The sequence below is a fragment of the Armigeres subalbatus genome, chromosome 2 (genome assembly GCF_024139115.2).
Source record: "Armigeres subalbatus isolate Guangzhou_Male chromosome 2, GZ_Asu_2, whole genome shotgun sequence".
Classification (NCBI taxonomy): domain Eukaryota; kingdom Metazoa; phylum Arthropoda; class Insecta; order Diptera; family Culicidae; genus Armigeres; species Armigeres subalbatus.
In genome coordinates, this window is record NC_085140.1 from 54,471,576 (window position 1) to 54,486,869 (window position 15,294).

Here is a 15,294-nt window from a genome sequence, read left to right on the forward strand (position 1 = left end):
AGATTTTCTCCCTGTTTTCACAAATCTATCACTTCCTAAGATCTAATTTAGATTTAAAAAAGCAATTAAACTAATAATATTTAATGATAATTGTATTCCGATACGAACAGGATGGAGTGAAAACTGGATTGACTGCCGGCTTTGTTGACATTTACAGCATACATTATGAAGCGATATCACTGGTGGTGGCGGTAATATTACGCTAATTTTGCGATATTCACCTATTTGGCAGGTAATTTGGCGTTGTATTGACGTAACTGAAAAATTAACTTTCTCAGTTGAATGGTGCGACGAGGAATTTAATAAAGCGTCAATATTACACAATATTACGTAAAATATGTTATTACGTCGGATTTTCATGTACGTTTTACGAAAATACGTCGCAGCATATTAATATATTTTTTGCTGTGTACTCTGTAACTATTCTTCAGGAGAATGCATTATTTGAAAATCGCGCCAAATGATTTGCATGGCGCCGAGAAGCATGGCGAATTTAAACCGCTTATTTTAAATTTAGCGCCATGCTATAAAAGCAGAGCTTTTATAACATGTTCCATGTACGCGAGTTGAGCACAGAGATAGCTCGATTTTATCAACACTAGCTTTTATTTAAAGTTATTATTTTATTCTTATAATATTTTCAGTTTACGAATAATTAATTAACAACAATAAAAACGTAAAACGTTACAAACTTCTTAAATCTCACTTCTGACTTCTTATTTCCAACTTATCACATTTCACTTCTCACTACTACTTCCCACTTTGAATTCTCACTTCTTACTTCTCATTTCATACTTTCCACTACTCACCCCAGCCAAAACAAAATCGCATATGCTAGCGAATAAGTGTAGACGGTGGAGGCGATATAGGCGCATTCCTCCATTTGACTGCGTGCAAAATACACGTATATCTCGCGTGATTTTTGAAAACGTCGTAAGTCCAAAAGAGAGGCTCTCTTTGTTTACTTTCTATTTCGATTATTACAAAGCCATTCTAACATTTACATTGGATTTTCCAGCACCGATCTGAAGAAAATAGCTTTGTCTAGTGTGCTGAGGTGAAAATATTACAACAAATTTTAAACTAGCCTAGATATTAGCAAAAGAGAGCGTAATGAAAGAGAGTCTCTCATTTGAACTTACGACGTTTTCAAAAATCACGCGAGATATGGCCTCCACTTTGTATACTTATTCGCTATGACATACGATCTTGTGTTTGCTGGGACCTTCAACTTCGAATTTATCGCTTCTCTCTTTTTACTTAGCACTTCTCACTTCTCTTATCTCACTTTTTACTAATCACTTTTCACTTCTCACTTCTCAATATTCATTTCTGTCATCCCAATTCACACATCTCACTTCTCACTTCTCATTTTCACTTCTGATAACATCTTATATCTCACATCTAGCTTCTTAATTCTCACTTACCACTTCAAACTCTTTAGTTTTCACTTCTCACTTTTCACTTTTCCCTTCTAACTTGTCACTTCTTACTGCACGTCACATTTCTCATTTCTTATTTCTTATTTTTCCCTTCTCACTGCTCATATCGGTTCACGGGCAACCGAGGTCTAGAGCGCCAAACTTAACCATTTTGTATGAAAAACGGCCATTGGGCACTTTATTATGCCGCCCAGTGTATATTGTGCATGTAACTGTTTTCTGAGGCATCGCGTTGGCGAGGTAAAAATGCATTTGAAAATTACTTCTACTATGGAGATATCGACTTACGTAGATTCAAGGTACTTAGAATTTAAACGAGTTTTGGCACCATAACTGTATCAGTTGCACAGAGAGATCCCTTTTGGAAAAAATCATGGTTGTCGTAATATTGCCACTTTCTTTCAATGGAGTGGATTGCTTGGAGATGAATCATGATCAGCATGCCAACTTTTGTTGGTAAAGCAGACATTCCATCAGTCACTGTTACTCTATTCGAAAACCAAAATACTTGCCTTACTCAATAACAACAATATTTCGTTTTTGCACAACTTAAGATTATAAAGAATTGCTAAAGTTTGCAAATGAACCAATGTTGGCCTTTCATTAAACTTGAAAACAAACCTATATGGGCCGATGCCCACGTAGCGTTTTTTCAACGCTGCGTGCACACGGCGTTAAAAGGACGCATGTGTGCATCGGGAAAAAGCGGTAACGCAGCGTCGCCGCATCGATGCACACCTGCGGTTTTTCAACGCCACGTGCACGCAGCGTTGAAAAAACGCTACGTGGGCATCGACCCTATATGTTCAGCTCATAAAATAATCGATTCCCCCCGATATGAGGATCAAGTCTCCCGCAAGTTATGAAAACGCGAAATTTTCTATCTCTTGAAAAAATCGATTTTTTAAAAACTTTCATGATAAATTATTATTTCTTCCATTGACGTTTTTGTTCATTGTACATTGTTCATTAAGTTCATCTTAAGGAAATCCAAATTTAAAAGTACTCGCCTTTTCAAGGGCACACCACTTAATACGGAAGCAACGCTCAACTGTCATTTTCAATATTTCTTGAAAACGGAAGTAATTTTATATTTGGAATCGTATCGGCTCCCCTAGACCTAAGCGATTTCATCGCCATGACGGCGACAACTAGTCGCCGCGATTCTATCGCTTGGTCGCTGCAGGCAATGTTCCATTTATCCTTCCATACCAGCGACGACAGAATCGCAGTCGCCAAGCGATAGAATCGCGTCGCGACTGTCGCGTCGCGTGTGTTTGAAGGAATCTTTAAGCATTTTTCATTGAGAAACATCCGAAACGAAAAGTAGGCGTCATCCCAAGTAACATTTCAAGTTTTATTCCGCTCTAGGAATGGTTTTCAAGATCGAATCACAAGAACTGACAATAAAATCCAATACTACAGGATTACCTTCTGATGACCACTATAAGAGTAAGATGTCTAAATGGCCCTCTCTAGATTACCACTATATACCTCTTATGCAACGTACACACCAGTCAAGCAGTTTGACGAACATTGACTCCACCCCCAAGAAAACGCTTCGGTTGCTGCTTTGTTTGAACGTGTGAAGTTGTTCGAACAACCATTTGACAGTTGGCGGCTCGGTTGGAAAAAATAAAACGGTTTGATTTTGATTTGAGTTGTCGGGGTGGAGTCAAGGTTCGCCGAACATGTTTGAGCATTTGTAGTGAAGTTGCACAAACCCTCATATATTTTTTGATGGTTGGTGCTTAAGTTGGCGCTTCGGTCGTTCGTGTGTGATATTGTTGGACGAATAAATTGATTGTTCGTGCCGCTGTTGGTAAAACTTTATGGACGTTTGAATAAACGAGAGGTGGAGTCAATGTTGGTCAAACTGCTTGACCGTGTGTACGTTCCATTATAAGAGTATATAAAAATCCGTTTCAAGCCGCCCGCAAAAAAGGGTATTTGGCTGCGGCAACTGTCAAAAATGTTGATTTGAAAAAGAGAAACAAAACCCTGCAAACAAATAATAACAAACTAAAGTGTTGATGAAAATCATGATGAGGATAACTACAAAGTAATACTTTTTCAGGTTTGTTTTTCAATTTACTTTCATGGTGCGCGCTCGATTTCATGGTGAAAGCTAGTGCAAAAATGGGATTAAACACTACGCGCCCGCAAAATAATTTAGTTTTGGGCAATAAATTTAAAATTATCATAACATCAATCAAGTAAATCTTCACTAAATTTATTGATATTACACCCAAATATGTTTGGTTTTTATATCTTTTACCTAAAACGTGTCTTTCGCGGCGAAAACACCGTCTAATCATAAATTCCAGTGATAAATTTCACTGACTTAAAGATGGTTCTCCATTTCCAATATGGCCATCATAGATTTCGAACAGAAAAATGTTGCTCTTGTTAAACACCGTTATAAACCCTTTGCAATGTAAATATTCTTATCGGGGTTATTCATTTAACCAGATTACGACTAAAAATTATGGCTTTGATCAAGCTTTGAAAATTGGACTTATTACGCTCTTCGTTACAATCGTAGAGCTGCTAACAAGACCAGTCGGCATTTGACGTTAGAAGCTTTTCGAGCAGATTTATTAGAGTTTTATTGATAGCAATAACATCGCCAATAAATCTGAACAACTGGCCATGGTGACTGCTGTCATAAATCCGCTATAAGAATTAAATAAACCCAACAAGCATGAAAATTGTTACTTGAGATGTGTGTCCAGTTTCCCCAACCTAAGACAAATTTTTCGGTAACACCCTCGACATAACATAGCAAACACTTACACAAGTAAGTTTAGTACATTTCAGCTGATTAACATAGAACCGGTTGAAACTCATGTCGCGTTTTTCTAAGGTAGCTTGATCGCCTTCAGCTAGCCAACCTGGAGCCGGTTCCGAAAAGAAACCAAAGGGGACATTTTATTATTTTACCGCTTGAAAGCTAATGATTTTACTTTAGAAGCGAATTAAACTTATGCCGTCGCAGATAGAAAAAGTTTATACAAAAAGGGGAAAAGGAAATGCCAAAAAGTGAGTAAATTTAAACGATATTATCGCCCGAATGCTTCCAATTTCTATTGCACTATGTCACTAATTAGTGACATAATCCAATACAAATTTCACACATTTGGGGCGAGCTTGAAAAGATTCATAAACGCCCAGAATAGTGTAATTTTTCACGTCTTTATTTTTAGTTTTCATTATTTTCTTCTGTTTTTCACTTCCAAATGAGTTTTATCCCCTTCAGGAGGAGTCTGATCATAGCAACTCAATGTGATAAAAGAATGGCCAACCAGCAGGAACGAACACCTTGACATCAAAGAAAATTACTCAATCTAATCTGAGTCTTGAGAAACACTGTTTGCTCCGGATCACGTTCGTATAAAGATAAAGAGAGGATCAAATTTGAAACTAAAATTTGTCTCTGGTATTGGCAGTAATATGTACTCATTGACTCCCGAGTGGAACTGACTCCAGGTTGACCACCTGAAGGTTAACCTTCAGTTACAATTGTAACCGTTCATAGCTTCAAATCGAGGTATAATAATAACCGTTGGCTTAAGCGCCACTCCCGAAATCCGGAAGACCACGGGTCGAGTTGTATTTGCCTGACTAATTCTTGATTTCTCTATTCATGGGTCACTCGAACGGTCGCTGTCTAAAACCTAAAATTACGCTTTGCACCAAGTGCTTGACCACCTCCCAAGTTACTTCACTACCCCTTGAACTCTCATACTCTCCCAACGCTAACAAGTCCCGTTAAAAATTCAGTGAAGTGAATAATCGAAGTGGAACGAAACGGAAAGCAAACGGAGCGATCTTTCAGTGAATTCTTTAACTAAAAGAAAGGGAACAACTCGATCGTCTTTCTCAACAATTCATTGGGTTTATTTTATTCGGGTTGAACATGGAAAGGTACGGAAATGGAAACGTTTTTAGATCATGGTCATGTCTACACACTAGTCACATACCTGCGCAGGTTTTCTTCTTCGTCGACTTGCTGGTTTTCGCTGGCGCGATGGCGGTGAACCGGTTTGGAACGGTGGTGTCGAACCTATTCGTTGCGATGGCGGCGAAGCTGTCCTTGACGATAACGGCGACAGAAGAATTGTCGAGCTGCAGGAAGGCACGCAGCTGATAAGCCCGTGCAAAAAGGGCCGATCTAAAGTTTGCGAAGTAAGTGGCGGCTGGACGGAAGGCCTCAGATTTTCTCTAAAGAGCTGCGACGACGAATGTCGCGCTTCCCGGGTTGATTTTCCCCTCAGGACAAAGACCAATGTACTACCGCACGGCTTCGTTTTTACGGCTATGACCGCCCGTGATGAAATAAGCCCTCGCAATCGGTTCAAATCTTACTCAATGGTACGCAATTGACGACGTACTTCACACGCCGAGCTCTCTTTTAACGACCCGAGGGGTTTTCAGCGTAGTAGTACCACCGTTGATTTTTGGGCGATCGGCAGTTCACTTTTCGCTTCACTTTTCAACGAAACTTCAACACCCTCCGTTTCGCTACCTCGAAGGGCGAGCCTTGATGAGCGCACGGACTCCACAAACAAACTCTTTAAACTTCACCGAAATGCCGCAAACCCCTTTTCGTCGACTCCGAAAATTCCAGCCCGTACCAAAAAAAGCGCTGGAAGTCAAACGCGAAACAAAAATTGCTTGCGACTCGCAACGTCACCGGCAACACCGCAGCAGACAAATTTAAAGATCTAAAAACTAATAACTTAAGATCTAAAAACTAATCACAATCACGTACAAAACCACTCCAGTCACTTTACTTTAGTTACCTCGACAAACTTAACTTTACTTAAACTCTGCAATAGAAATTCCTAAAACTCACAAAACTTCTAGATGCCAGCCGTTATGGAAGAAAAATGAACGAGTTTAATTATTTGGCAATTGTCTCAATTTAAATTTCAAATGGCGACATAGGTAGAGTTCGCGCCTTCGGAGACATCGAGGTAACTTTACTACACAGAACATTACAAAGTCTCATTGCCATATCCAGCTTTCCGCCAGCTTGCCTGTGGGCTAGTCTCTGATTTGACGTTTGTGGAAGTCAACTGCACCAACCGTTCTGAGCATTTTGATCAATTAGTAAATAGGACTTACCAGATTGGTCAGAATGCTTGGAACGGTGGGTGCAGTTTATCTCCACAAATGTCAAATCAGAGACTGACCCACAGGCAAGCTGGCGGCCATTTCCGCTCGCGGAAAGCTGGATAATGTATGGCTGTCGTAATATTACTTAACTGCTCATGATCGCATATTTGTAACAATCGACAAAATCAGGCATGAGAGAAATGGAACGATAAAGTTTGTATTAGTATGAAAATTTAATTGATTTCCATAAAAATCCCGTAAAATGCGCAAACATTTTTTGTAGTTTGAATCTTCGGCAGCAATAATAACTTAATATTCCAGTGCAAATTAATTCTGGCAATTCTTGTTCAAGAAACATGGCACACGGGTGACATAATTTTCCGTGTTACAGTTATGCGGTCACTATGCTCCTTATTACAAAACAACTAGGTAGTTTTTTCAAATTTTTTATAACAAACTTCCAAACTTCCCCAAGTTAGATGAAAGAACTAACAGTTTGGAGATGATTCATGTGCCTAACTAAAAATAAAAAAAAACAAATGTTACAAATATGCGATTATGGGCAAAAATTATCGTCAAAAAATTAAATCGAGGCACAAACCATGTCGAAGGCAGGCTTCCTCATTGACGCGCACCGGAATTAATTTTAAAATTGAAAACTATTTTACTTAACATAAAATAACGTCGAAAGCTACAAATATTAAAATAAATTAAAACGGACGACACGTAATAGAAACTCAATAACAATAATATATATTTACTTTGAAAATTTATTTACACTTGATTTTGCAAAAAATAAAAACGTCTGAATCGTAAAACTGAAACGTTACAAAGTGACCAATTTCACTTGGAAGTACGCGGAATTAGTTGAGAGAAATCCCGCATTTGAAGTCGTCGTACTTTACCCAATATGCTTAATTACGTAACTGTCCTCATTCACACTTAAATCATTTCACAGATTTCGGTGAATTTTGCTTCATTTCACCGAAATCTCAACAGCAGAACTGTTCGGTAATTATTTCACCGATTTTCTGCGGTATTTTTCGTTTGTTCAACTGTCAAAACCACCAAAAAATCTGTCAAATTTTCACCGAACAGTTCTGTTGTTGAGATTTTGGCGAAATTTCACAGAAATCTGCGATTTATTTTAAGTGTGTGGGTTCCCAGCGAGTGCGGTTTCAGGTTGGCCACCTTATTTTATTATCTTAAGCAAATATACCTTGACCATTCTCCTTATGTTCAGCCGTTACGCTTATAACATGTAGTTTAGGCTGTGAACCATTCCACCGATTCGTTTAACTTTTAGTTAAAATTTGACAGTTCGATGGTTATTTCGCCGTGGTTAAAAATAACCCTGCTCCGGAGCATGGTTAGATTTGACAGTTCCATAGTTAAACTTTGTTCGCGAGAAAATTGGCGCCAAATCCATTTCGTTCCGAATAACTATCAATCTGTCAAAACTCAAATGGGTCGGTTTCGGAGTAAAATTTTAACCACGATGGGAAAATAATCATCGAAGTGTCAAATTTCAACTAAAAGTTAAACGAATCGGTGGAATGGTTCACAGCCTTAGTGAGGTATACATTCTACAGGTTTGACTGAAACAACAACTTTCACTTAACTAACGTAGCCTTACTAAGAGCGACAGTTCTGTCATTGGTTACTCATCGTAGCTCACTGTTTCGTTTTGCTGTAGCTGGTATTATAATATGATGTGCAGCTCATTTAGATTTCAAAACATGAAAGCATTTCTTCTTGACCAACATTGAATCATTTCAAATAATATGAAAATATTGTTTACAAGTTTTTTTAATTGATTCCTTGAGAAGATCACAGCTGTCAGATTGCTCGAACTTTAGAACACGCCTGTGCTATTACTTCATTGACCATACGACGACAGCAACTTAGAAGGTTTTGATACAAGAATAATAGCTGTTTATACAGATACTGTACTAAACTAATACAAAATTGTATCATTGCATAACATAAGCCAGAAAGCAACAACGTTTATGAAAAATCAAGCACAGCAGTGGACCAAGGTTACTTCCCTGCGGAACTTCCGAACAGAATATTTTTTTGACTCCAACAATCCTATGGCTTGATGGCTTCCCCAGTTCAGCGAACAGGATAGCATGGTCCAATGTATCGATTGTCGCCTTCAGACCACATTCATCCCGAGTTTGTGCGAAAAGTTAGAAATGAATAAAATGGATATTTAACAAAAAATGATTTTCGTACAGCCGAGTTGCCGAGTTGTATTTCTTATGGGAGATCAACAATATGCAACAAAGTTAGCCATTCAACATTTGGCGGTTTCCCCTAATTGCACTTTATATTACTAAGTTTTTGTTATAATGCGTCAATATTTCATTGATTCCGGGATCAATTCTGAAATTACCACAGAAACTGATGACGTTGATTGTCAATTTTCGATTTATACGTACAGTAGTACAAAAGGGTATGCAGAGAGCTCAACATTTTCGTTTTTCAGCAATATCAGCACTTACAATAAATCATTCACTACAAACTTGTATTCCATATGGGTTCTCGAACATAACTGTTTCGTTGCTATTCTTACCTCGCATGGAAAATAAACAAGTGAGTCACGAAGGACTTGGATGGAGCCCAGTGGAGCGTATCCACGAAGAAAATCCTCCTCGCACGTACTTACAAACAAATTTGTCCGATTCGTCAATAAACCGATCACACACAGCAGATATCGCAAACACTTTTCCGCCGGGATGGAAAATTTCCATTCCGTCACATGATTGATGAGGTTATTGGTCGATTCGATGTCTATCCTAGTTGGAACCAACTCAAGAAACGCGGCAGCTACGGCGTGTGTACTCCACCGCAATAATGATTTACGTTTGAGGGGATGCTTCTTTTCACAGTCCTTGCTTTCAATGTTTGCTTATCATCGTATTTTTTTGTCGGGGACCCTATTTTGTTTGTTGTGTTTTCTTCCCAACTCAGAGCTTTTGATCCGCTTTCCAAATAAACTCGCACACATTTCCAAGTCCCGGCTCAACAGCTTTGATGTATTATCCAGCGGCATCAGCATGGTGTTATTTTTCGGTTCTGGTATCAATTCTTCATTTTCAACTTCCGAATTATTTCGTATTGCAATGAGTTTTAATTTTCCTTAATTTTTAAAATGACAAAAATACTCCAGCAATAATTTTCAGTTGTCAAAATTAAACAAAATTGCAGTAGAACAAAACACCAAACGCATTCTCCTCCTTTTTCAGCTCGTCTGCGATGGGATTGGCTGACTCCTCTGCTCCCCTGTACTCGAGGCCAAGGTAGGTTCCATTATTTTTAAATACTCGAAATTGATATGTTCATAACTTTAATTTTTATTTCGGATGACAATTTACAATATTATATTATCATAATATATTTTACTGTACAACCGAAACTGCAATCAATTTTAGGCTTTTCGTTGCTTCGATAATTCCAGCTTCGATCAAATTTCACTTGGTCGAATCATCATTCTGACCACCTTCAAAGGCGTCTTCCGGGATACTTCCGAGAACTTCATCCAGCAAATCGACGACCAAGCGTGTTCATTTTTCCAAATACCTGTGAGGCTCCTGAAATCAGATTTCCAGATAGCTTCAGATTTGAACAATGATAATGCGCCACAAAAACTCACGATTGGTAGCATCTTCCTTGGTAATACCACCATCCTCCATTAGCGTATTTGTTTGAACAACCAAAAGCGTCATTATCAAAAGTTGAAAACCCCGACTTCTTCTGAGCACTCAGTGAATCTCCCATTGTCCCGTTGAATGCACCCAATTCTTCCAACGGATATCGTTTTTCCCCGGGTCCAACCACAAAGTTATCGTACCTACCATACTTACTGGTCCCGTTGAAGTCCTCCAGCTCAACAATCAACTCGTGATTGCGCTCCTTGGTCAACTGATGCATCTTTTCCAGTCCGAACCAAAACTCGTGTCCAATCATCCCGAACCCGTCACGATATTCTGCCCAGGTACGATTGAACTTCACCGTTCCATCATAACGCTGCATAACCACCAGCCATTCACCACCGAAACGTTTCGGTTCCACCATGGCTGGCACCAGGTCTTCGGACGACCCGATCCGGATGTACTTGAGAGTCGGGATGGTTTCACGCGTTGCCTTCCCATGCGTGTAAATGGAAGAGATTAAAACTATAAACGAGATAATTCTGATCGGAGCAATCATTCTATTCATTTATTTTTTATAAGAGATTCTGTGGTACTTTGGTCTAGCAATTCCTTATATACCTACAGTTCTCCATTTTTCAAAAGAAATGTAAAGCATCTTGACAACCAGAACAGTTGAGCAATCTTTTCAATCTCCGATGTGTAAATAATTCAAACAGAGATTAATCGGTTGCATATGATTAATTAGAGCAACACTGTTATACATTTTTCAACGTGTTCATTTCAGTGTCGTAAAATGCTATTCAAATTCAATTCATGAAATATGACAAGCTTGAATGTATTTATTACTTTGTTCAACCGGACATTGCCGTAAATTTGTGATCCGAAGCGTGAGAGCCTTTCTTGACTTTCCTTGACTTTCAAATGACATTTATGCTTGGAGTAATATTAAATAGAATAAATATCAATAAAATTTAAAAAAATATTTTGGCTGCAACTTTTTCTTTTTTGACATTTTTTCGGAACTTTCACCAAAAAATGTGGAATTTATTCATCTTTTAGGTCCTCTTAGTTATTGCGAATTTGAAATGGGTATTCTGATTTGATAAAACTTTGGAACGTATATCTCCGCAATGATTGTTCCAGATATTTAAAATGAACATGATGCATAAACTATGCCAAATTCAATCAGGAAATTAATCAGTCTTAGCTCCGCAGAAACCTGTTTCCGGACATTTTATGTGCATTACAAAATCTATGACATTCAGTGGTAGAATTGTATCTTTTGTTCGGCCGAAAGCCATTTGTCGAAATACTACTTGGCCGAATAACACGTTAACCAGAATTATTATTATTGTCTTTATTTAAGAGGCTTTCAGCCCTTGGCTGGCACACCTCTGCTGGTAGCAAAAAGTAGTAGCATTACACGTCATTGTTATTCTAGTTATTTTCGTTGGGTCTGTTAGGGTTCCGGAGGCTGTATAGTTTGTGTCCCATTTTTAAAAGGGAGGTCCTAGTTCATAACGGGTCGGTTTGATTTCAAGGGGATTCATGTTGTGGTCCGTAATTTCTTTGGGAGTTGTCCAGTTTCAAAGCAGGGGTCCTCTTTCATTGGGTTGTCGTGGGGTGACGCCAGGTTTTCTTTCTACTTTAGTGTAAAGGTGGACGTCTTTTAAGAAGTTTATGATGTTCCTCGGGTTCTTTTGTAGGGCCGGATAGGCGTTGGGGATGTTGTTGTTAATGCGGGCTCTGTGGTAGTTTGGACATGTGCTGAGGATATGGTTGATTGTTAGGCTGCAATCGCACTCCTCGCACCTTTTATGGAAGCGGGTGCCCCTCAGGTTATAGGTGATGTTGGTGTGGCCCGTTCTCAACCTGGAAACGAAAATCGGGGAAGGGTCGTTTGGCCGAAACCCATTCGGTCGAACGCCACTAGGCTAAAGCGACCAGTGGAGCAAAGTTATTACGCTGCGGAATTCCCGAACTGTTAAAAGTTTTGCAGAATATTTATGACTCTGACGAACCTATTTTCACTCAAAACTAACTGATGAAACGCCGAGTTCCTCCAGTTTAGCGAGGATAGTATGGTTCACTACCCTAGTAGCACAGTTCAGATAGGTTTGGTTGCAGCAACTCCAATGTGACTGGATCTGGTCGCATAAGGGTCATAGTAACTGATATGTGACACTTGTGCTACTCGGGTATATCGAAAGTCGCCTTCAGATCCATATACTCAGCATCAATCCCGCTTTCAGATTCGGATACACCCCGAATCCATATGAAAAGTTAAAAATGGGTAAAACCGGCATCGATGTAGTTTTTACAGCAGGGAAACAGTGACTTCTGTATTTCTGTTTTCGAGCAGCATTAAACAGGCGCACAAAAAGGAGATTCCGTGATTAATTCAGGATATCCCGCTTGTCTCCTTCCGTGTAGAAAGTATTTTTAAGATCTACGGATTCAAAAATATTTGAATATATTCTGAAGAGCTAAGGTCCTGCCGACCGAAATAATCTGAGTCAGCTGAGGTCTAGATTATTGAACTTTTTATTTTTTTTTTCAATTTAAAGACTTTAGTGTATGTAATTGTTTCTATAAAATCGAATAGTAAGCATCATACTGGGTGTTATAGGTCAATAGGAGAGAAATTTCTTTTGAAACGATTTGATATGTTTCAAATTATATAATGCATAAGGAGTCCTGGATTGGTCCCAGAAAAATATGGTCACTTTACACTAGGTCTAATGGTTTAGGCTGAAACCCATCTGATCAAAAGTCTTTTGGCCGAACGGGTCATCCGTATAGGACATTTGGCTGAATACGACATCTGACCGAATAGGATATTTGGCCGAATAGGACATTTGGCCGAATAGGACATTTGACGTATAGGACATTTGGCCGAATAGGACATTTGACCAAATAGAACATTTGACGAATAGGACATTTGGCAGAATAGGAGTTTTGGCCGAATAAAACATTTGGCCGAATAGAAAACTTGGCCGAATAGGACATTTGGCCGAATAGGACATTTGGCCGAATAGGACATTTTCCAGCCAACACAAAGTCGCATATAATAGCGAATAAGTATATAAGCTGGAGGCGATAAAGGCGCATACCTCCATTTGATTGCATGAAAAGTGTACGTATATGGCCTCCACTTTGTACACTAATTCGCTATGATATAAGATCTTGTGTTTGCTGGGTTGGCCGAATAGGAAATTTGTCCAAATAGGACATTTGGCCGAATAGGTTATTTGGCCAAACAGATCATTTGGCTGGATAGGACATTTGACCGAACAAGTTATCTGGCCGAACAGCTCATTTGGCCGAACATGTCATTTGGCCGAATAGGCCAAATTTCTCATTTTCTCTCTCATTTCTCACTTTTCACTTTAAAAAGTTAGAAGCGCGAAGTGAGACGTCTTACTACTAACATCTCACTTTTTACAGTGGAAAGTATGAAATGAGAATCCAAGTAGCACACGCAACATCTTCCTTAAAGCACCTTGTTTCTATTCAATTTCATTAAAGGCATTGGAAAAACAACAAAAGCACGAAAAAGTTGCATCAAGATGTCAAAAACTTTCCAATTATGATCAATGTTTCACTAAAATTGCAATGCAGTACGTGTTTGACATTTGGAAACAAACAAACAAAGAATACTGCACTTCATGTTGCAAACACGAAACAAAATTATTAAGTTGCATATTTTTACCATGTAGCTTCAATGCGTCTTTCAACATTTAATTGTTTGTTTAAGGTGAATCGCGTTGGAGCCCAATTTCAAATCTACATAGCACTTTTGAGGGCACATAACTTGAAAAGTAAACGACAGACAAAAGCAAAAAGTAGTTTTTCACTTTTGCTCACTTGCAGCATACATGAAAAAATGGTTTCCAGATGTGCTAACCGCCTAAATATTCACATTTGTGCGAGCAAAAACGCGAGGTGAGAGATAGCACGGCCATTGTGGCTGCCATTTTTGGACGCCGCCGTAACTCACCTTAAGTTAAGTTGCAGATAAGTTGAATGTGTCTTCATGTTTAATTTAGCATCGTTCAAAGTTTTGACAGCTCACACTTTTTCCTGTGATGGTGCAATCAAGTAACAGAAAACTCGAGTACAAAACTTCATAATCGTATGGTTTTTTGGTGAGTCAACATGCAGTCCCTCTGAAGTGTTGAATGGTGCTGTGGTAGAGTAAATGACTATCAATCACAAGGTCCATAAATCGAATCCAGTTTTATGTTTTTATTTTATTTTTTTCCCGCTGTAGTATTTTGCAACGTTATTGCAATTTTATTGCAATCGAAGGATGTTTCCGTAGGCTCCACCTCTTGCGATTTTTAGATTGCAAGAGAGTTATATTTGATGGCACATACGCAAAGATTGTTTCTTTCCAAATAGTTGCAACACAGTTAAATGTTCAGTAGTGAAACAATTTGTGCTGCTTGGAAAGTGAGTAGTGTGACGTGAGTTGTGAGCATAGATTTGAGAAATGAGGAATGAAAAGTTTGTAGTGAATCATCTCACTACCCACTTCTTACTCCTTATATCTCACTTTTCACTATAAAAAGTGAGTAGTGCGAAGTGAAAAATTGTACGTCTCACTACTCACTTACAACAGTTTTAAAACTTCTCACTCCTCATCTTAAACGTCTCACTGTAAAAAGTGAGTAGTGTGAAGTCTCACTTCTCACCCGTCATTTCTCACTTATCACATCTCATTGAGTAAAAATGGAAGAGTAAAGTAAGAAGGGAGACGTCACTTTTCTCACTCATCACTTCTAACTTCTTATTTCTCATTTATCACAGTGGGAAGTGAAATGTGAGACGTCAAATAACACATTCGGCAGGAAAATCTGTTCGGCCAATCGGCTCTTCCCCTTTTTGCCTTTCTTGTATACAAAGTATACGTAAAGGCTATATGTTCGCTCCATAAACGAGCTTTTTATAGTAGGCCCGGAGACCCATAGTGTTATATACCGATCGACTCAGCTCGACGAATTGAGGTGATGTCTGTGTGTGTATGTGTATGCGAAAAATAATCTCACTCAATTTTTAGGCACTTATCC

The 15,294-nt window shown here is 38.8% G+C and overlaps 2 protein-coding genes across 6 annotated transcripts in view; one reads left to right on the top strand and one right to left on the bottom strand.

The window, feature by feature from the left end:
• Positions 1-15,294, top strand: part of LOC134208669 (RNA-binding protein Musashi homolog Rbp6) — a 1,173,986-nt gene that overhangs the window by 69,493 nt on the left and 1,089,199 nt on the right. For 4 of the 5 annotated variants that reach the window (XM_062684446.1, XM_062684445.1, XM_062684448.1 and 1 more), the window contains exon 2: positions 9,815-9,868. The exons of the other annotated variant lie outside the window; for it this stretch is intronic. In XM_062684446.1, coding sequence (XP_062540430.1) covers positions 9,815-9,868 — 54 coding nt within the window. The remainder of the gene's footprint in view (positions 1-9,814; positions 9,869-15,294) is intronic. 5 annotated transcript variants of the gene reach the window in all.
• LOC134208671 (angiopoietin-related protein 6-like) lies at positions 9,890-10,790 on the bottom strand. Its single transcript, XM_062684450.1, has 2 exons — positions 10,222-10,790; positions 9,890-10,159 (listed from the first exon to the last, which is right to left on the bottom strand). The coding sequence occupies exons 1-2, from the start codon at positions 10,785-10,787 to the stop codon at positions 10,033-10,035; spliced, it is 693 nt and encodes a 230-aa protein (XP_062540434.1). The 5' UTR covers positions 10,788-10,790; the 3' UTR covers positions 9,890-10,032.

Excerpts from the sequence above, each read along its gene's own strand:
- LOC134208671 (XM_062684450.1), bottom strand. The coding sequence starts at position 10,787 with ATGAATAGAATGATTGCTCCGATCAGAATTATCTCGTTTATAGTTTTA. Across the intron at positions 10,160-10,221 it reads CAAGGAAGATGCTACCAATC|GAGCCTCACAGGTATTTGGA; the intron begins GTGAGTTTTTGT and ends ATCTGATTTCAG.